This window comes from Cupressus sempervirens, chromosome 3 (assembly GCF_028749045.1).
Source record: "Cupressus sempervirens isolate cs-2001-9-10 chromosome 3, ASM2874904v1, whole genome shotgun sequence".
Taxonomy (NCBI): Eukaryota; Viridiplantae; Streptophyta; class Pinopsida; order Cupressales; family Cupressaceae; genus Cupressus; species Cupressus sempervirens.
This window is the reverse complement of record NC_143120.1, coordinates 191,907,928-191,930,745: the sequence shown is the minus strand read 5'-3', so window position 1 is coordinate 191,930,745 and position 22,818 is coordinate 191,907,928. Positions and strand designations below refer to the sequence as shown.

Genomic DNA, 22,818 nt, shown 5'->3' with positions numbered 1-22,818 from the left:
TGTGACCAATTTCTTCTAAAAGGAGATGCCACTCAGAGGGAGCTTATTTGCAAATCTCCGAGGCAGCAGAGATGAAGAGGGAGCTTTGTGAAGAAATATTTATGTCAGCTAAGAGAGGTTACAGTGTTGCAAGGCCGGCTTCTAAATCATGTGGCAAAAAACTTCAATTGCAAAAGCATAATTGCAAGTCAATTTGGATTTGACATTTGGTAGCTTGACAATGTTTCGATAGTGTTTGGTAGCTTCACAAGCTTTTTGTATAGTGTGATTTGGAATGTGGTCAAGGAGGACAGTCCTTCAGAAGTTCTGAAGGTGTGTGTAAGCATTTCTCTAAGGCAAGCATTGTAGGCAACCTTGAATGACAACGTCAGGAGGTTGATGCAGTGCTTGAAGATTTAGAGGGAGCTTGAGTAGCAGAGGGAGAGCGTCAAATCCTTTTGATAAGACACAACAAGCTCGTGTAGTAATGTGACTGTGAAAGGTTCTTGTTTGGTCAAAACTGGAATCAGTTGAATTGTTTTTGTGATAATCAAAGCAGTGAGGATGCTGCCATTGTTAAGAGGGAGTGATGTAGGAGCACCCTGGGTGTAAGAGCAATCTTACATCACCCAAAGATATTTCATTTCAGTTGTTTGAATAAGGGTTGTCTTAATGCAAAGTTGTTGTCTATGGAGGCTAGCTACTTAGTAAGTCAGTCATACGATCTCAGAATGTCCTAATTTTAGAGGTGAATATTCATCTTGGATATAGAACCCTACCAGTTGAGGCTCAGTGCCATATCATGAGTATTCATGGATTTATTGCGGATTTTTGGTGTGCAATTTTGGTATAAAAAACTTCAGGCTCACCATTGGAGGCCTAAATGTGCCCGCATGAGGCCTGAAAACTTAGTAGATGGGCACTTGCGCAAATTAGAGCTTGTAGATGAGAAGCTGAGGTTTCCGAAAAGTGGTGATAATAGCCAATCGGAGCAATGGTTCGAGACTTATGGCCTTCTGAAGTTGGGCCGACCAAAACTTCCAAAATAAATGTCAAAAATGTATTTGGTCAACTCTATATGTATTATTAGGGTCTGTCAGCCCTAGGTATTATGTTTGAGTATCTAGAACCTTTCCAAGCGGCACAAAATGCCTATTTAAGAAATGTGCAGACATTGTCTAAGATAACTATGGGTGATAGCTCGCAGCTTTGTCTTGCAGATTACTGTAATGAAGGCGCCCATTTGGGTTATCATATTGTAATTCCGAATTCTGTAATTCCACATTTGTGACGATAATAAGAAGCTCATATTTTGTTGTCACAAATGATTGTTTCTCTGTTTCTGTTATGTGTTTATGGTATTAAGGGGAGCACCCTTCATCAAGTGGTATCAGGAGCATACCTTCATCAGTGGTCAAAGAAGTTTGAGGCGAAATCTCATGTTCCACCCTCTACAAGTAGGTATGGTGGAAATGCATTCTTCTCTCGGAGAAGTCTAAGGTGAAAGCCCTTGTTCCACCCTCTGTGAGTAGGCATGGTGGAAGTCGTGTTTGACTCCATAACATTATATGATGTTTCTTTGTTTCACCCTCTAGGAGTAGCTATGGTGAATATTCTTGTGCTAAGATAACAATTTTTATTGAGATAATTTATGAAGAGATTCTTTTGTTAACATTCCTAGTTTGTTCTAGCTTCTTTATGCTTGTCATGTTTGTTGAGTAACAAGGATCGCTTCTACAAATGTACTAACACGACCATTGTAATTCATGTGTTCCAAATGCAGATTTGGATCTCATATAAATAAAAGAGGAGACATGTCTCTATAATGTAATCATCACGAATATTATATTAACATAAATAATAACATGTACAACAATATATGTATTATAATATATATATGATACACTATTTTATATATATATATATACACAATGATAAATGTATGTATGATATACAAGAATATATATTATTTAACATAGATAAGTATATATAGGAAATAATGATTTACCGAAACAATAATGTACATCAGGTTGAATCAATCCGATTGAAGTTACAACTTTAACACCCTTTCTTAGCTAGGGAGGATTTGAAGAACACACACATTATGCTCCCACGTATATGAAGAGGTATCATCTCAAATATGATATTCAATTCACTATGAGGCTAAATTTCTCACCTTTCATAACACACAATTGAAACAATTTCCGTAACTTTAATATAATATAATACAAGCTTAAACAACACCTTAAGTGTGGTCTAGAGTAGTAACAATGTCATGGTGTCTAGCAAGATCCAGCCCAAAGAACCATAACAAGTTGGTTATCATGGTGTCCAGCAAAATCTAGCCCAAAGAACCATGATGAATTGGTTATCATGGTGTCTAGCAAAATTCGGCCCAAAGAACCATGATCTTGCTCCTAGACATCCAACACATTTAGGTGCTACAAGTCAATGTAGCATATCTAGGAGAAAGGTCAAACTATTGATAAGGTCATCACCTTACAATAGTGACCTTACACACATTAATGATCGTCACCGTTCATTAAATATCATATGCGAAATAATAACTACCATGAGCCAAGTCAGAGGATGGTACAAAGGCTTTCACCTCAATTCTCTCTCACAAAGAAGAATGCATTACAAGGAATTTCACTTAGAACTTCTCCTCATAGAGAAGATATCATTCACAAAGGATTGCAACTCAAAAAATTTCACTCTGAACAATGATCCTAGGAAGTCAGGTCCAATAGTTACTCCTTTAGAGACTCTCTTCCCCCAAGGATTCTTGTTAGACTCACACTGAATCTAATATCAATTTTCTATTTTTCTGGTGATAAGTCATCACTTCCTCATGATATACATAGGAGTAGGCCCATCAACATCATGCAGTCACACACTTGTAATTCTAGACTCCCTCAAAGTATCAATCTTCTAAGCTCCAGCATTGCCTTAGAATAAGTGTCATACTACCTCTTAATGTAGAAGGATCTCATAATCTCAATTATCAAAGATGTTTGCTTCAAAACCCTCACTATATCCATTTTGATCATCAAGGTCTTTGTAGCTACTATGATTAGATTGAGTCTGCACAATATTTGGTAGCATGTGTAAAGTACCAACCTTCTTTTACTGTAAGAACATCCTCAAACATAAAGGAAAAAGATCAAGGCAAATAACCCTTATAGTATGTATACAATTACGAATAAGAGAGAGATAAATGTAAAAGACAAGAATACTTATCTGCTCATCAATATCCTTTATACAAATTGCTTTGATGAGGGTCCATGTGCAACAAGTCAAAGAACGTCTCCATATAAGCATTTGTCAAACAAGGGGAATAGAACATTGACTCTTATTCCCCCCACAATGTAAAATTCCCGCTCATTCCATTTGACAATCATTCATAAGTTTATCAACCTCTATGTCTAAAGTCACCATCAAATGCCTCAACTACCCAATCAGTCTAAAGTATTTGCAGATGTAAATTATTTGCCCTCAACAAGATATATCACATCTAATTATCCTATTCCAAATTTAAATCCAATGTCTTGTTGTAAGTTTTTGACATCTATTTCCTTCCACCTCTTGTAGTCAAAAGGTAATGCCCTTCAGACAATACTTGATCCCCTTTAGCAACAGATTCTTCAATTGGATTTTGCTTAGTCCTCACAAGGATTAGTGTAGAGAGTCTTCCTTGATAACTTTGTATTTGAAGAAGTATCTGACAAGAATTTAAGATATCCTAGCTTCTCAAGTTAATATACCCTCAAAGAAGTCAAATCTCCATGGTCAATAGGATGATTAAGCCTTAACAAACTTAGCCTAAAGATCACCCATACTCAAGTTATTGTAATTTGTGAATGCATGTGCATTTGTATTCCTTCATCCATTTGTCTATATGTAATAGGAAGGTCATTTGATCTCATATGATTTCTGTTAAATTGCTCTAGTCAACGTGCCATTATAGTATTTGATATAACTATCATCAATATTATAACAACTCCACTATGTATGACTTGGAAAGAGTATATCATTGTAGAACCACCTTCGAAACATCGCTTGAAAGTTTGAGTCACCCATTCAAGCCATGCTTTATTTGTGGGTACCATAGCAAGATAAGTGGAGTCGTGCTCAGTTACTTAGATTTCTTTTTGTTGGGCGAAAACATTAATAGATATGAATATGATGCTCGTTGGCATCTTGTAATTCATTGGACATTCTGATATGTCATGCAAGGCAGTTGTGAGGAACAACTGTGAGCAATTTACTATATGATCACACCTCAACACAATGATATATGTAAGTGTTGTCTTCCTTCGATGTAAGCAGTCAACCAAGACCATATCATAGCTCTCAGGAAGTCATCACTTTAGATTATGTTTATCGTTGATCCTTACCAAGCAATCATAGATTGTAATCTCCATGAGCATCCGGACCCAATCTGTCTATTCAACATAGTTATTGTATTTTGTTGTTACGAGTTTGCAAATGTGTAAACATTTAAAAACACGAGTTAATTCCATCAACTCTTATCAATCTGTTGTTGTAGATATGGAAAGACAAACTATCCAATAAATATAAAATACTAGACATATTGTGAAAGAATGTGGTCTTAATAATGTTTATTTCATGTGAAAATCTGGCGCGATTGGAAAACATCCCAATCACCATTGACAAACTTAACCAAATCTCTTATAGACTTCAAATTTGATGCTACAAATATTGATTTTTGAGGCTGTTGTCATGTTTAGGTGACCAACAGATCAGATTTGTTAGAAATCAACAACCACATATATAAAATTTATCGTATCTAGGTCATTGGCCCAATATTTGCATTGTCATAGTTATGACCAACTGAATTACTTCTTGTAGTAATCAGAGACGTGAATCGACATTCTTGACAATTTGCATTTGTAAGCTTCAAACACCACTATCATTGTCACTTCTAGCACCTTCTATTCATTTCTAAGGGATTATTAAAAACGCCACTATCACTGTCACTATTAGCCCCTTCTATTCATTTCTAAGGGATTATTAAATGTTTTAGATAAACGTTTAACAAAATAAAAATGTTATAATTCAAATCAAGATCACTAGCAAGAATTATCAATGAAAACAACCATATTTAGATGATGCAAATATTGTAGACAAAGAAGAAAGATTCAAACAATAACTTTTGAAGATCTATGTATTTCCATTATTTTTTATGGAAGATTTGATCTCTACAATAGTCACACCTTCAATGGCATCTTGATATTGGTGGGTGATAGCTATGTTTCGCTACTTTAATCATACATTTCATGTTATTGCTTTCATAAAACATTAGCACGACTATATTCATATCCATACCTTCAAAATGGTGTCGCTATCCTAATGCATATATTTACAAACTTTAAGTAATGACAGTGGTCTCCAATACATACCGACCTAGCACGATTGTCCTTACTACCCACTGTATAGTGAAGTGGTTGGATATGCGTGATCAGGAAATGCCTTTATTAATGATTATACTCGTCCGCAGCATTTGGTGCTTTCTACTTTCCCTTTAAATATATTTTACTATTTTCAGGTGTCTTTTACATGTAGCACTCAAATATATACATTATTTCATGTATTGCAATCTTAGTATTATTTACCTAGTAGTATCTGAAGCTATCCTGAGTACTACATCTAATCATAGTTGTACACGAGGAGGAAAAGGTGAATGCATCTCAATCTGAAATTGCATCCCCATCGTGCATAGAAAATCTTCATTGGAAAGAACTGGTGAATTCTCGCGCAGGCCTGTAATGCTCAAAGCCACGCAGATCTCTTCATACCCCAAGTGCCAACAAGCCATTTCTTTCAATGGACTCAACCATATAAATGCACTTCTCTGCTCGGGAAATTGAGCGTTGCGTGCTGATAACCTCCCTTCTATGCATCTATTATTCGATTTACATTTGCAACTTAGCTCTGATACCATGTTGAGTAACAAGGATCCCTTCTGCAAATGTACTAACATGGCCATTGTAATTCATGTGTTCCAAATGCAGATTTGGATCTCATATAAATAAGAGAGGAGACATGTCTCTATGGTGTAATCATCACTTAATAATATTATATTAACGTAAATAATAATATGTACAACAATATATATAATATATATTATTTAACATAGATAAGTATATATAGGAAATGATGATTTACCAAAACAATAATGTATATCAAATCGAATCAATCCGACTTAAGTTACAACTTTAATAATGCTACGAGATGTCATCATATATGAATAATCTCTCTTGCTAAAAGGAAGTGTTAATATTCTAGTACAAGTGACAGAAATTATTCATACTTGTGCATCTAATTTCATCCGACCGAAGTTGGCTTATATGTTTCGAAAGTGGCAGCTTCACACAATTGTGCACTTACAGCATTGAAGTCTTCTTAATCGGAATTGATTGAATCTTCTTTTCTTAGCAACTCTATTTTGATTGGCTCTCAATCACTATCGCTTCCATTTCGCTTTCACATATTTTTCTTACAGTAAGAAGTAAAGTGGTGTGCCAGATTATTCCTTATGAAGCAACACTTGCTAATATATGTGGATAGTTCTTTTATCGTGGGAATCAAAGATCATATTATTCTTTGTAATCTGTTGTATTCATTCCCTACTCTCTCAACATTAGGTTCAATTTTATCCTTGTGTGTCCCTTTAGTCGTTGCTATATATTTAGTCATATTCTAAAGATATTTGTCTTGTAATTCATTGATTCTGGCTCTGCCCAACTTTCATGAATATATTATTATTATGGCATCACTAGAAGATTTCTTTTATCTTTTGTAATTGTTGACGATTTATGGTAACGACAGACCCTTTTGAATTCCACCGCTCTCTAATTAAGAATTTTTAGCATCTTAAGTTATGAAGGTGAACCAGTTGTACTTTTCCCTTTTTATGTGACCATGTGTGTCATCAACGTCTAGGATTGCTTCAATTTTCACTCGAAGCTTTTTGTGTATGGAGACGTATAGTGTTCTGCTATTAGAAATGATTGAAGGGAGAGTTTCCCGTTGCTAACATTATTATCATTTTTACTCTAACAAGCATCATGTGCATGACACAAACTTATTCTATGTTTGATCTATGAATGATCACATGTACGTTCATCATTTCTTTGTCTTGAGTACTTGCAAGATCCATAAACTCTAGTATGTTCTATAAATGCTAAGTGGATGTTGGCAGAATTACATGAAGCTTACTACTTCAAGTGTTAACAATCACTAATTGTATTATATTTTGATTAGCTTGAGAACATTATATTCAAAGATTTGAGTTGTCAATAAAAGGATCTATATTTTGTGTGGGCTGGGTTTTTCCCTTGAGTAGGAGGGTTTTCTTAGGATAAGACCTTTTGCTTTCTTCTATGTTTTGAGTATTGGTCATTTGCATTCCATTCTATTCTAGTTCAAAATACAACACAAAATGCTTAAGGCGTTTTGTTCTTGAGAACAAGAAGCCTAGATGTTTTGTTCCCAAGGGTTCTACCTTCATGAACGGAAATAGAGAATGTACATATTCATGAGGATGCTTGATGTTGCTAGAATTGTAGTTGTTATCCTTGGAATGTGTTGATGCGAGTTTTGTATCACTTACATAACATATTAGTAATTGAATATCCGATACGAAGTATCAAACATACAATTCCTCTCTTGAAAAGTTATTGCTCATGGGATATGAGAATAACTCCAATGTTCCTTACACCTGTGGATACTCGCTTAGTTTTATCGATGTGATTTGTTGGTAATAACGTAGGCGGCCTTACGCTATTCATTCAAGGATGACTTGGGTTTTGGTGGGATGATGGAGGATGGTGATGGATTTGCAAAATATGCGGGTGGCAAATAATGTTGATGGTGGTGATGATGGAGGATGTCTCTGCCAATGATGATGTTGATGGAAAGCGATGGTGGTGGAGGGTGAATGGGTGTGTTCTGATACTTACCTTACTCCTCTAACTTGCTTCTCTAAGCTTCGACTACCCAGCTACTCACTATTCTACTCCTACTCCTATGAATGGAAGGTTAGCAAATGGACAAGGATCGAACCTAATGAGAGCTGACCAGCGGCCTCACTTCCACAAGTGCAATGATTCAAAGGAATAATAAACTATTTTACCACACAAAGCTTTCCAACCAGCCGCTAGGACGCTAGTGGTCTAGTATTGATCCCTATCAAACATTTACCAATGCTACCATACAACTATTCATCTACTTTAACCTCACTTAAACAACTTGAAATGAAACCAACTTTAACAATTTGAAAAGAAATCTAACTAAATGGAAGTAGAAAACATGCAATAATACCCAATGTTCTTAATCAACATGCAAATCACAACAATGAAAAAGAAAGCAATTTTGGTATTATCTTCGCAACAATTTCTCCAACCACCTTACAAATGAGAGCAAATGGCCTTATATAGAGGCCAAAAATACAACGGACAGTGGAGATCAAAACAAGATCAACGATCCAGATTGGATCCTCAAAACCCTAATTAGGGTTGCCATCCCATCGGCCAATGAGAAGCTGCCACCTCATCAATGGACCAATGAAAAAAGTGCAAAAAGTGACAACCAATGAGAAGGCACCAAAATGGTGGCCAATCAAAAATAGACACTTGTCCTATTCTAGAAGAAAGGGAAATTGCCACTTGGGCTTACATCAAATGATCTTCTAATATACATCTTCCCTTTTCTTTCATTTTCTTAGCTAAGGCAATGAACTTAGCTAGCCTTTCGTTAACTTCTTCCATAGGAGGACAAGGTGTGTGCTTTGCCTTGAGTTCCGCTGACTTCACCACGCTGCTTGCTGCTTGTAGCATCTTTTCAGGATCTTTCTCATATTCCTTTGCAAATCTTATAAAAGCACTGAGAGAGGAAAGGGTGCCCAAATGCTTCTTCTTGATAGCAACCTTTCCCAACTCATCCAACCTCGATCCAAAATCTATCTCGTTGACATACTCTTCTCCGATGTCTTCAAAATCAAGGGCTGCTCCATTGTCGCTCATCATGGTTGTAATGGAAGTGTCGATGCCTGGGCTGTGATGTGCAACTGCCTTTTGTATATCATTTTATTGTACCGCCATTGGTATCAGTTATTCGCCTCATTTTCAAGAAGAAGGGTGCTTTGGGCATCATATCCTCTTTGTCTTTCTTAGTGTTTGTCCGCTTGGGATTCTTACTAGCACTAACATCCTCCATGCTTGTCACCCTATTACAGGATGGTAAAGTGGTGGACCAGAAGGCAAGTAGAACCAAGGGAGGCAATCTTTAGACTAGAACAAAAGAGAGAAATCTGCTTAAGGACCCCTTTCAACTCTAAATGATTTGAAATTACCTTTACCAATAGCCAAGGGGGATTATCCTTCCTTTAGTCTGTCCTTCATCCGTATCATGTCCACTGTAGTGATATTGGTGTCGGTTATTCTCTTCATTTTCGAGAAGAAGGGCGTTTTGGGCATCATATCCTCTATCTTTCTTAGTCTTGTCCGCTTGGGATTCTTACTTGCACTAGCATCCTCCATACTCGTCACCCTATTACGGGATGGTAGAGTGGTGGACCAAAAGGCAAGTAGAACCAAGGGACGCAATCCTAAGACTAGAACGAAAGAAGGATGTCAGCTTAAGGACCCCTTGCAACTCTAGATGATGAAAATTCACCTTAACCAATAATCTTACAACGACTTTTCGAAATTAGGACTTGACCTTAAGAACTTCAAATCCCTTGCAAATCAGAAATTTATCATGCAATTCAACTCCAAATAAAATTACCCAACCTAGGGCAAAAATCGCAGCCTCTTGCAAAAATCAGAATTTTATCTCCAACAAACTTCGGCTCCCACAAATTTCGCCCTCCACAAAATTCGCCAAGCAAGAAGAGTGCAGATCTACTCTTACAAAATCGCCTACACCTTGAGAAGGAGAAGTGAGAAGTGAGGAGGAAATGGGAGAGAGGCCTCCTCTTATACCAAACATTCTTACTCACCCCAAGCTGGCCGACTTGGACCCTAGGAGAAAGAAGAAACAAATAATTAATGCAAAATTATGGCCCACAATTAAATACTTAACCAAAATTAATTTTGCCAAAAGGAAAATTGCATTTTAAAATTGCCAATAGGTTCTAAATTGCAAAAAGAAATTAAATGGTGTTTTCGAGATGTTAAATATTTCCATTTAATGAGCATTTAGTAATTAATACGTCATTAAAATTGTATTTTGGCTAACCAAAAGCCATTTTTCAATATTAAATTACCAATTTCATTAAAGACAAAAAGTTTTCAAGGCAATTTTAATCCATTAAAAACATTTTTTTGCAATTTCATTTAAATCGATTTTGCTAAGCAATTTTAGCAGTTTAACACATAAAATTATTTCTCTAGAGCCTAAAAATCGATTTTGCAATTTGACTTCACCATCACAAAAATTAATTTTCTTCACCCAAAAATAATTAAGAATTTCCAAAAGACCAAATTTAACAAAATTTTCATTTTTTGAAAATTATCCAAATTTATATAATTATATCCAAATTTTCAAAAGAAAAAGTCTAAGTAAAAAATTTACAATTTTATCCCGCCAAGTTGGAATTAACTTTGAAATTTGTTCGGCCTAAGGATAGAATTGGCGGCTCTAGAAAATCAAGTTGAAACTGGGTGAAAATAAGCTAAGCCTCACCACATTGGCCTGAAGGTGTCCAAGGCTCAAATTTTGAAAAAAAAAACAAAATTGTTGGACAAAACTAAGAAATTGCCAAGGTGATAAAAAAAAAGGGGTCCCCAAAGAATTTGGGGTGATGATGTGAAAACCTCACAACAGAATGTAGAAAGGAATCGAGGATACCTTCACAAATGCATGGATCTATGAAAGCCACTCTTAGATCTTCAATGTTGTTATGTTGGATTAGACACTTTCTATGCAAGAAGAGTACATGAGGATTGACAAAGAAAATTCTTGCTTACTTGAGAACTCCTCTACTCGGTCATTATAGGAGAGAAGCTTGCTACAATGTAGAAGATTGCCTTCAATATGATGCTTGAAGAGATGCTACATCTTGGATGCTTCCCTCCAAATCTTTGTGGCTGCTTGATAATCTTGATCACGGTTACCAAATTGAAGAGAGATAGAGTGTTTATATGCCTCATCACACATTTTGGGATTCAAATAAAAAGTCAAGCCGACCATGGGTTCTAATTTCCCATTGAAACACCATAACAGCACTCCGGTCCAAATATGGGCCCAAGGCATTTTGTTCGTAGGAACATAAAGCCAAGGGCATTATGTACTTAGGAAAAAAGCACCAATATTCAAATGGGGTGCCACAAAGGTGGGATAAATGCCTAATTAGGAGGGTAGGTATTTGGGTCAAGCATAACGGACATAAAATCTCCAAATCACCAAAATGAGGCCTAATTGAGCATCCAATTATGGGTGGTAATGTTTTATGACAGTACATAACGGCTCTGACTCCTATGCTTAAACATGCAAAAAGACTGAAGTTACAATTCTATAATGAAAGACTGAAATTTAAAATATTAAATTTTCAATTGAAATTCAAATTTAAATTATGAGGTTACTTTCACTATTGTTACAGCCCTCTCCTTCAACCTTCTTCAAATATGATGAGAATAGCCATGCTTGACTTGCAAACATCTATTTCAAGTAAGTCAACAAACCAATAATGCTTTACAACATTAGGAAATCATTACCAACTCTTGTAAAACCCAACAACTCTTTCCCTTGGGTATAATTTCTCAACCTAAGAACCCAGCGTTGATTTTCAATATAGTTTGCTATGCTTCTTGTATCATCTACAACTGGTCCTACCCAATCAAGTTTCTCATATTTCCTACAAAAGAAGATCCAGGCACTGTGTTGCACAGAGGGCAAAAAAGTGGTCAATATCTCTCTTCGAGCAATCTCATAGTTGGCACATATGTTGTTGTATTGTCAATTATGACTTGAACTACAATCTCAATGCCCAACTCAAAGACAACTATCTCCATCATTTGACTTCAAAACAATTACCTCACCACCTAAAGCTACCAAAAAGTTCATAATTGTGTGTTCTTTTCATTCATTCTCCCTTCTAAAAGAATAGCACCCTTATACTTTTGTCATTGCTTCATATGTTCTTCCACTAACTTTCTTTGTTTAGTTGCATTCGTGAGCAAATTCCCTCTTAAAGTCTTTTAGATAAAGTTCCCTGAAGCCTTTTCCCACTATCAATACAATTACCAAATTCTCCCAATAAGGTTTCCTTGCCGGTGTTAAAACCATAACTTCGATCATCATATAGATCTGACTGTGCAGATTGCACATACCTTATCTTACTATATTACCTTATGATGGCCTTTAAATATATTGCTCCTTGAAAAGGCATGATCGGCGATTTCATAGATAAGTGTGTGTTAGCATTTACCTTAACTAACTTTAGTTATTCTTGTTTGCTGAACATTATCTCCTTGGGCACCAATTCTGAGAATGCATTGTTTGGGCTGACCTAGTTAGGGTCATGTCCCTAACTAATTTTAGTTATTCTTGTTTCCTAAACATTATCTCCTTGGGCGCCAATTCTAAGAATGCATTGTTTGGGCCGACCTAGATAGGGTCATGTCCCTTCAAGGGACATGACCCTTGGTTAAGGTATTTATAGAAGGTATGATTGTAGTTAAAGGACACACAAGAAGAATAAGTCTGCTCCTTTAAGCAATTCTGCCTATACGAATTTATTGCAGAGATAAAACAAATTTCAGAACAGCATTTAATATTCTGATAACACCTCCTACATTCAGAAGATAAAGAAGATCATCTATAGCAAGGAAAAAAGATATTATCTAAGTTTGATTCAAGTTCAGAATTTGCAGAAACTTTACATGGTATCAGAGCTCTGGTAGTCGAACCTAGGCTCTGCAAATTAAATAATCAGACTTGATATATATCTAGCATCATTCTCCAATCTTCAATGGCATACACAATCAGACCCGAGGACAGGTTTGATGGGAAAGAACACTTTAATGCTGGGAAATTCAGAATCATGATGATTCTTGAAGAAAATGATGAAAAACAATTTGTTGATTCAGCATCCAGACAACCTATTGTTGAACCTCATAAAACTATCTAGAGTAAAGGAAATAGGAAAGCCATTCAGACCATATTAGATGGAGTGAAAAATGATATAGTACCAATGCTAACAAAACATCAAACAGCATTTGATATGATGAATGCATTACTAAATGCATATGAGGTTAACAATGCAACTAGAGTTCTTTCACTAAAAAGGCAACTAAATCATATACAATAAAGAAGGGAGAATCAATGAATTCTTATTTCCTAAGGATCACCAATCTAAAAGATGAACTTGCAAGTATAGGAACCATCATTAATGACACGAAAATAACACTGATGGCTATATATGGATTACCAAATTCATGGGAAACATTCGCACAAAGAGTAAGTGTCTGAGATAATCTTACTAACTTCAATAGACTTAAGGAAGATTGTCTTCAAGAAGAATCCAAAAAACTTAAGAAAGGAGGAAAATTAAAACTGAAGATGAAGAACTTTATGTTCTTAATACAAATTCCTATAAGGGCAAGAAGAAGCACTTCAAGAAGAAAAAGGGTAATCAAAAGAATGACAAACCTAAGAAACATCTATCCAAAATAAAATGATTTAGATGCGAAAAGTTTGGACACTACAAATCTAAATGCCCTAAGAATTATAAACAGCAAGTGAACTATACAAACATTACTAGAAAAGAAGATAACTATGATCCTAAGAATCGTGTATTATATTCGGCACTATCAAATGAAGTCTCATGTAAAGCATGGATGATTGATAGTGGATCATCTCAACATATTACAGGATACAAAGAAGCACTAGACTCTATATCAGAAAAGGTTAATGGCGAAGTCACCATCAGTGATAATTCAGCACATTCCGTCAAAGGAATTGGAAATTGCACCTTGAAACTAAAGTCGAGTAGTTCTCTTCTTCTCAAAGGAGTACTCTATGTACCAAGAATTAAAAGGAATCTAATCTCGGTTATAGCACTTGAAGATGATGGACATAAAGTTGCATTTATGGACAGTAAAGTCATAACCTAGGCTAAGAACTCCTCATTTAAGAAAGCAAAATTGATTGGTCAAAGAAAAAGGTATTTGTATGAATTAAATTCAGAATCTAGTTGACCTATTCAAGCCTTAATTCATGAAGTTGTTGATATAAACGAAATATGGCACAAAAGGTTAGGACATTTAAATTTCAAAACCTTATCAACTATGGATAGATAGATAGATAGATAAAATTTTAAAATCCACGAGGCTAAAAATAGCCTCTGGGACAGCAAGACAACTCAAGAAGACTTAAGTAGCACTGTTCGCTTCTTGTGCAGGATGATGATGAGTCCACCAATTGCTCAATGTACTCTTCGTTGAATAAGTTATGCCAAGAACTGTCACATATAGTATCCGCAAATTTATCTCTGATACTCTTGTAGGCCTCACATTCTAAAATAAAGTGCTGTTCAATTTCCACTTTCCCAGAATTGCAAAATCTGCAAATTCTCTCTTCCCAAGCCTCCTTTGGCCTCTTCCAACGCCCGGTCTCACACCGAAGTTGGTGAGAGTTGGTTCTCAGCTGAGCAATAAGAATTTTAGCCCTCTAAGAAATGTTGGCTCCTATGTATGCTTTTTGGAGTTGATCACAAGTGGAGTTGAACTCATTTATATAATATAGTTTCTTCCTCTTGATCTCGCTTCCCCAATTTCTCTTGTAGAATTTCTCCATAACAAAGACCTTTATTTCTTTATTATTTGTGGGGCACATATTGAATTGAATATTCCATTTATTCATTCATTTGATGTTTTGTTGCATCCATGTCCTTTTTCGCTTACATAGTGTGTCACTAAAGAGAATTTTAGGCCATCTATCCTCTTCCATTTTTTCGATTCTTTTTAAATACCTTAGAAGGCGAACCATAGCAAGTGCCTCAATAGGAGCAGCCCCCATTTCACTTAGCATGATATCGTATGGAACAGTGCTTTTGATTTTAAACTTGCTTGTGATCAAGCGCTTTTGGATTCCTTCGATTTGTTTCCATTGTGCTATAGTAGTGTTGCTGGCCCATAATTCACACCCGTAAAGAACAACTAGCAACACAAGAAGACCGAACAAGGTTTGAATAGTTTTCCAATCCCACAACTCCGCTTCACAGCACCTATTCTGAAGAGCATAAAAAGCCTTCCACTCACCTAATATCCTTTTATACCTGCAACTAGACAAGCTTAGTTTTTTGTTGAAATCGATGCCAAGGTATTTATACTCCACAACTTCTTCAATAACACTTCCATTGTAATAAAATTCATGTTGATGCTGTTTTTTATTATTAGAGAAAATCATAACCTTAGTCTTGCTGATATTGACCTGCATCCCCACCATTCCACAAAAGCACTCAAGAGAAGATAGATGATCTTGCAAACCACCAGCAGATTTGGCAATTAAAATGTGATCGTCCGCATATAAGAGCAGCTTTATAACAAATTCACCTAGCTGAATGCCTTCACCCTTTTGCATGTTTAACCAATCTTCCAATTTGTCAATATATAAACCAAACAAAATAGGAGATAAATGACAGCCCTGTTTGACCCCGATATTGCTCCTAAAACATTTTGAAACGCCATCTGAAGTTCTAATTTTGACTTTCACCTCTTCGTACATCCCATGAAATGCTCGGCCACAAAACATTTTTTTCATCCCTCACAAAATCTCAAGCCACCTGTCTTGCCAAAACTCTTCTGTGTGATTATGCCACTGAGAATATGTTCCTTAATTTATTCGCTGCTAACATCCCCTCAAGTGATTAATTTTACTTACATTTGCAGCTTGGATTTGATACCATGTTATTTTTTAGGATCGCTGCAAATATACTAAGCACTGCCTATTTTGGTATGTGTTTTCCAAATGCAGCAACCTCTTGTATTTATAATGAGCATAAGCCATGAAGAGACGTGTCCCTTCATGGGACATATCTATTCGTTAATTAGATAATTAATATAATAACTATACATACATACATACATACATACATACATACATACATACATACATACATATATATATATATATATATATATGTATATATATATTTCTCTCATATAATAATAAGCTTATATCTCATATATAAGGAACATGTATATATAAATTATATCTCATATATAATTATATTCATAGGTTTATCCGACTGAAGCTAGCAAAAATCAACAATATCTGCATTTGCAGACCAACTTGATGATAATTCAGTGATCTTTCTTCCATTTGTGTTCATTCTCATTAGTTTGTTTGGGCATTCATTGTGGTATATCTAGCTGCAAGGATCGGACATCTCCATTAGAGGTTCTCTTTCGTTGATTGCATCCGAAAGATGTTATAATCCAAAAATTGCATGCTTCTCCTATAGCTGACCATTCAAGGTTTCTCAAAACATATCAAGGGAGAAGCAATCATTGTTTTGTAAGAGTATGGTGGAAGCTATTTGAATGTTTCTAGCCCAATATGAAGTTTGTCAAAGATATGAGTAAAACAGTGAAAATTCCATACCTACTCCAACCCATATTGATTCCTGAAATAATATTGACAAGATATATCCATGAACTGCATTGAAGGTTGTCCTATACCTTATGGGAAGACACTCAAATCTACATTGGTCAACAGACAATCAAAATACACTCATTTTTGTGGATTGCAAACAAATATTTAGAGAAAGTGATGTGGCAAAGCTTTTTCAGACAATATTCTTTTACAGCATGGTGTGCATCAAAAAATATTGTACATAATAAGGACCCATTTTTACTAACATTTTTTACAGGAAGTATTTCAATTGTGTGGTACTCATCTCAAAATGTTTTCACCATCAATCATCCTCAAATAGACAATTAGACAAAGATTGTTGATAAGTGCTTGGGATAGACTTCTAATGTTGGCACACTATAATATCAATGAGTTAAGAAGTTACAGAAGAATGGTGGTTGATTCTTTTCACCAACAGAGATGACCCCATCTGAGGTGTTGTAAGGGCAACGACCTGTTGCTATGCAAGATTATCTTCCAGGATCTTCGAAGGTTGAGGAAGAAGACAGATTTTTATGGTAGCAACAAAAGGTGATTAAATAGTTGAAGGTCAACCTTAATCAAGAAGAAAAGAGAATGAAATAACATATAGAACAACACATGTCGAAGACATGTTTTGAGGAGAGTGATCAGGTTTTTTTAACACTTCCAGTTTACTCAAGGCTAGAGGAAAGAAGAAGCTGGCTCCCAAGTTGTATGATCCCTACAATATGGTCCATCAGAAAAGTGTCATATCCTTTGGATCTTCCACCGTCTTACAAAATAAATCATGTTTTTCAAGTCTCGTTCGTTAAATCAGTGTTCGCAAAGAATCTGCAGTACTGCACCAAGCTTTGAGAGTTAGATGAAGTTGCAAGTTAAGGAGAAAATTAAATGAGATCTGCAGATTGATAAGAAGCAATTGACAAGATGAACGGTGAGTGAACCATAGTTCGCTAACTCAAGTCAAAGAATTCTTGACAAACTCGACATTTTGAACTTGGCAAAAACTCCACAACATAAAAATACTAATATTTCAGTATTCAATAACATAATAGATCAAATGAGTTTAAAAGATTGTGAGGAAGTGTTTTTTAATTAATTTCATTCTTCAATACATGTGGATTACAAAATTGCATCATCATGCAAAATTGGATACTGGATACAAATTTACAATAGCTGTTGCTATAACTCATTAAGTACTATGAATTTGCAATGATTGTCTTTAGAAATCATCTTCATCAATTTCATATGTAACCAAATAAAAAATATGACAATTTGAGATCATGTTTTAATGTGGAGCCAGTTTTGTGTGTGTAGCCCCTTTGCCATTTCAAGGGCATTTTGGTGAAGCCATCACGAGGAGCTGAAGAAATTTTTTTGAGACTTTAATTTTGGCCATTTTTACAAATTTCTCATGTTTTATTTTAGAAATTCAAATGCTTAGAAAAAGGGGGAAAAAATCATGTCTTGAGATTTTTCACCATGCCCTCACCGAGTTTTGGTGACTACTCGGCCTAAAACCCAGCAAATTTTTGCAAGAAAATTATCCCTACAGACTTAAGAGCTAAACCAGGAAAAATAGCACAAAAAAAGCCATGGTTACTCAGAAACTTGACAAATACTCATACGGTTTGCAAACTATGGCAAGAACTCCTTATCAAGTGACAAAACCTCTTGGAAGAAGATGCCACTTGGGAACCAAACAATTTTCTACAGCAGTTTCCCACCTTGTCATCTAAACGTTTTGAATAGGTAGTATTCATCCAGGCCCAATATAGCCACAAAAGGTATTTTATATTTTACTGGCTCAAGCATTATGTTTGGTTTGAACCTATTAGTTATATCAGCTCAACTCTTTATATTGGGATTAGCTTGGCCCTTGAGCATAATTAATTTAATCATTTAGTTATCTATAAATAAAATTGAAGTTGAGGTAAATAGGACATCATCAAATCAAATTTTCTTTTCCTTTCATCATCTACAGATGAGTGTTGAAGAACTGCCCTCTCAAAGTGGTGCCTGTAACTTCCAAGGAGTACTATTTCTGCAATTGGCACTTGCTATTTTAAGCTTGAAAGTCTGTTATACATATTACACCACTGGACTCATTTGATGTGAACAATGTACTTTTGCTTCCTGCTTTCATCATAAATAGCTTTTGTTGATTTGCAGAGCTGTATCATTGCACACCATTCTCCATAGGTTACAGCATATACCTTAATTTGAACTAGTTCTTTTTTCTTTTTCTTGAGCATGTGATCAGGAAATGACTTATTTATAATTTATAATAATGACAGTACCAAACTGTATTTTCATGAATTGCAGACCTTATACAATATGAATACAACATTATATTATGGAAGGATAAAAATTATGGTCTTAGGTTTGACTTCCACATAATTACAAAATTGTATGTCTAATAGTTCAAGCGTACAAAGCTTTTAGGCAGCATCTCTAATTTCAAAGTTACTTGGCAAGCTCAATTATGTCTTGTGTATTTCTTAATTAATGAAGAATATTCAATATACAATTTTCCTTCCACATTGAACTAGTGTACAATCAATATTTTTAAATATCCTGTAAACTTATAGTTTGGAATATTCCATGCATACTATCTGACAATAAAAAATTTCAAATTCCATCCACTTATCTGCATACTAAACACATAAAAAGTTAAATTCAATAATCAATTCGGTTTCCCATCTATCTTGTTATTGACATAGATTATTTCAGAAGCACAACACCAATCCAATTCCTTCTACATATTCATTATTAAATCTACTTAGAGAAGATTATGTTCTTTTTTTTTTAATTATTCTTTAAAATTTAAATCCCAGTTGCTGAGTGGAGTTATTGCAGGAATACTCACAGAGTCCAGTTGATCATCGTCATTAATGTTGCCACTAGCATCATTAACACAAATCAATCCATCCACAGAACCAGAAAGTAATTTGTCTCTTTGGTTTGGATGAAATCGAACCTGACAGAAAATAACAGAATTTTAAGCTGACTTTAAAAAATTTACCAAGACATAAGACCTTCTACAGCTTCCAGCAAAAGCAATTGGCAATCCTTGGTCAACACAAAAGCAGAGTCAAAAACCAAACCGTAACCTCTAATCATATCCCTTGCATAAATAAATGCATACATCCAACAATCAAGATCTTCCTCGTTGAAATCTCAGAAAATAGTAACATATTTGACTGGTAAACAATAGAAAGCCATTATGATAGGCACACACCTGAGTCACATCTTCCATATGGCAGTCCTCCAAACATGCTACTTGTTTTTGATTTCTCCAATCCCAAAATAGCACCTATAGACAATCTAAACAACGTGTGGTTGAAATTTAATGCAGATTGAAAATGACACATAATATGTAATATCATCTTTTCACTTTGATGTAAGAGCAGCCTCTTCAATTATGGTCAAGAAACAACAACTATCGAATACAAAATCATCATTTATAGAAGTTAAATAGTTCAACAAATAAAACACCTTTGACAAGTGAAACAGAAGGTTTCCTGCAATTCCTTCTGCAATGCCTGAATTTTCAATGGTCAGCAATTGTAAACGTCTGAAGCCATCTGCTTATTTCTTAAAAGCCAAATGCTATCTAACAAAATGTAGGTATGTTGCATCTGATTATTAATGAGCAGTGAGCTATCTAGAGGAAAATGGATTGCACTATCAAGTGTAATGGAAGGACTGAAACGAAAAAATAGAATAATGCCAGATTTATGAAGTATTTCCTAAGAGTATATTCTCAGAGTAAATCCATGCTTCAAGAGAAATTTAAAATGCGGGTTATTTCTGTGGTATTCTAGAAAAGGTTTTGATGGCAGTGAGTGAGGAAAATGTCGTAAAAATAGTCAGTGGTAATGTAGAAAAGTACGTTGTTGCAAATAGATTAATGGAAAACCCCTCTGATTTTTATGAACTTGTTGCCCAAAACATTGCATTGATATAATATGCTGATGAACACTGAAACTAGAGTAGATCAGTGAAGTTGCAGAGCCTGCACAAAATATTTGCATATATATTCATAACCATGCTTGGGTTTTTTTTTTCATAAAAGAGTTCAGAGAAAATTCATTAGCAGTACCAAGCAGGTCCAACAATCTTTACATCCTAAGTGAAAATAGAGGCAAGAAATGCTTTATGACAAAAGAAGATGAAAATTGGCTCTGGCACTGAAGAATGGGACACATCAATTTTGACAATCTAATCAAAATTAGCAATACACAAGCAGCAAAGAATATGTTAAGAATCTCTAAAACTTCAAACACTACTTGCAATTATTGCCAGTTAGGAAACTGGTGTGAGGTTTTCACATCATAGTATCATTGCAACTGGGGACTCCCTCTTTTGTTTTAGTAGGAATAATTGTCTTAGGTGATCTTAGGCGATAGCAATTTTCAAGTCTCCAGCTCCGAGAGTGAGTTTGAGTAATTTTGGAAGTCAAGTCTGTCAGGGATATGCAAGAAAGCTAGGCTAAGCTAGTTAGGAAGGTGGAGTTGAAAGCAAGTGATTTGTGGGGAATGACTTAGAATCATTAGAAAATCCTTGTTTCAGATTCAATTTGATCTTAGAAAGTAACGTAAGATTATGGGAGGTTAGAACACTAAAGGCATATTGAATCCTGAAATTTGGTTGTCTAGAATTTCTTGAAAACTTCCAAAACCTAGAATCTTTATTATAACTCCTATGAAGTTGAAACCTGTCTCAAACATCCTAATAGTATTTATATAAATATAACTTTAAGTAACTTAAAGGTTATATGTATATAAATCCTCCCACCTCCTAAGCTGGAAAACGACCAAGCCTTGAAAGAGTGTTGCAAAAGAAAATTCCTCGAAGGGTGGCAAAATATGCCTACCCTAGAGGAAAATTCCTCATCCCCCCAAGATCTCCACCAAGATTAAAAAAGGCCAAGCATGAACACAATTCCCAAACTTGCACTATGATGAGAACGGATGATGATTAAGTGTTTGAGAAGACATTATAGGCTGGCAGAAATTAGTACTAAGTGAGGAAAATTTCACAAAAGGTGGCAGAATCCACCAACCCAAGGGAATCCTCTTTTCTCTTATAAGCTTGAATTCTGCCCTCCTTGTGAAAGGATGACAGGCAATTTGGAGCGAGGTATAACATGAATTAATGCCCTAGACTTGAAGGATGATCAAAATGAAACAAAGGGAAGGTAAGAGCATCACTGAATCCAACGAGATAGGCACAAATGCCAAGGATCAATCCAACTGATGATGATGGAAAAATCCCTTAAGGGTGGCGGATTCCACCACCCTCCATAGAATAAAATCCTCCTCCACCTCTAATTCCAGCCTTATGTTTTTAAAGCTAAGACATGCTCCCTCTTAACTTGCATAATGGAAAGTAACAAAAAATGGTAATGAGATTGATAATAAGCTGACAATTCAGTAAGAAGGTGAATCTGAAAATCAGACTTAAAGGATTGAAACCAAGGCTCTATATTGATGAACATGAGACAAAAGCATAGCATGAATAAGAAATGAAAGATGAGAAGCTAAGTGTGGGCAAGAAGTCAAGAAGATGGAGATCGGTAAATTGAAGAGTTTGAAGGTGCGAAAATCCTCAAGAGAGTGTGAATTCCACCACAAATGAGGACAAATCTTCATCTACACTCAAACTCCCTTTGAGTTGTTTGTCTTTTCACCTTATGTTTCAAGGCAAAATGTTTAAGTTAGTGGCATCTTCAAGAAGGAAGATTTTATTGTCAAACATGGAAGTAAAATGAAGAAAATCCTCAAGAAGGGCAGAATTCCACCCTCTTTGACAATAAAATCCTCAAAAATTTCAAAATTTCGCCCCATCTTGAGAGTTGTGAAGACATAAACTAAGTCTATACTTTGAGAGCAAAAACATGAGATTCATAAAAACAACACTGCAAGAGGAGGGTCAAAATCAGATTTTTTACTATGATAAAATATTTAGAATCCTTGAGGGGGATGCAATTCCCTTTCCTCTAAGGATTTTTGATCCCTAATAAAAACAAAGAACTTTACATAAAAAAGACAAGGCAGCCTTTGATGCCCAAGAAATAATTTTTCTTCTAATCTGAATTGAAAGTGCAAACTCAAGTCAGTGAACTCGAAGTTGAAAAACAAAATTGGAAAGATGGCAAGTGAGAATCAACCAAAACTTCACCTCTTTGAA

The 22,818-nt window shown here is 35.4% G+C and overlaps 1 protein-coding gene across 1 annotated transcript in view; it reads right to left on the bottom strand.

Annotated features, from left to right (window-relative positions):
• The window catches only part of LOC149565463 (Transducin/WD40 repeat-like superfamily protein), a 204,729-nt gene that overhangs the window by 99,941 nt on the left and 81,970 nt on the right, over positions 1–22,818 (bottom strand). The window contains exons 4-5 of the mRNA XM_089818994.1: positions 19,865–19,939; positions 19,493–19,603 (exon numbers count right to left, since the gene is read on the bottom strand). Of these exons, the coding sequence (XP_089675120.1) occupies positions 19,493–19,603; positions 19,865–19,939 (186 nt within the window). The remainder of the gene's footprint in view (positions 1–19,492; positions 19,604–19,864; positions 19,940–22,818) is intronic.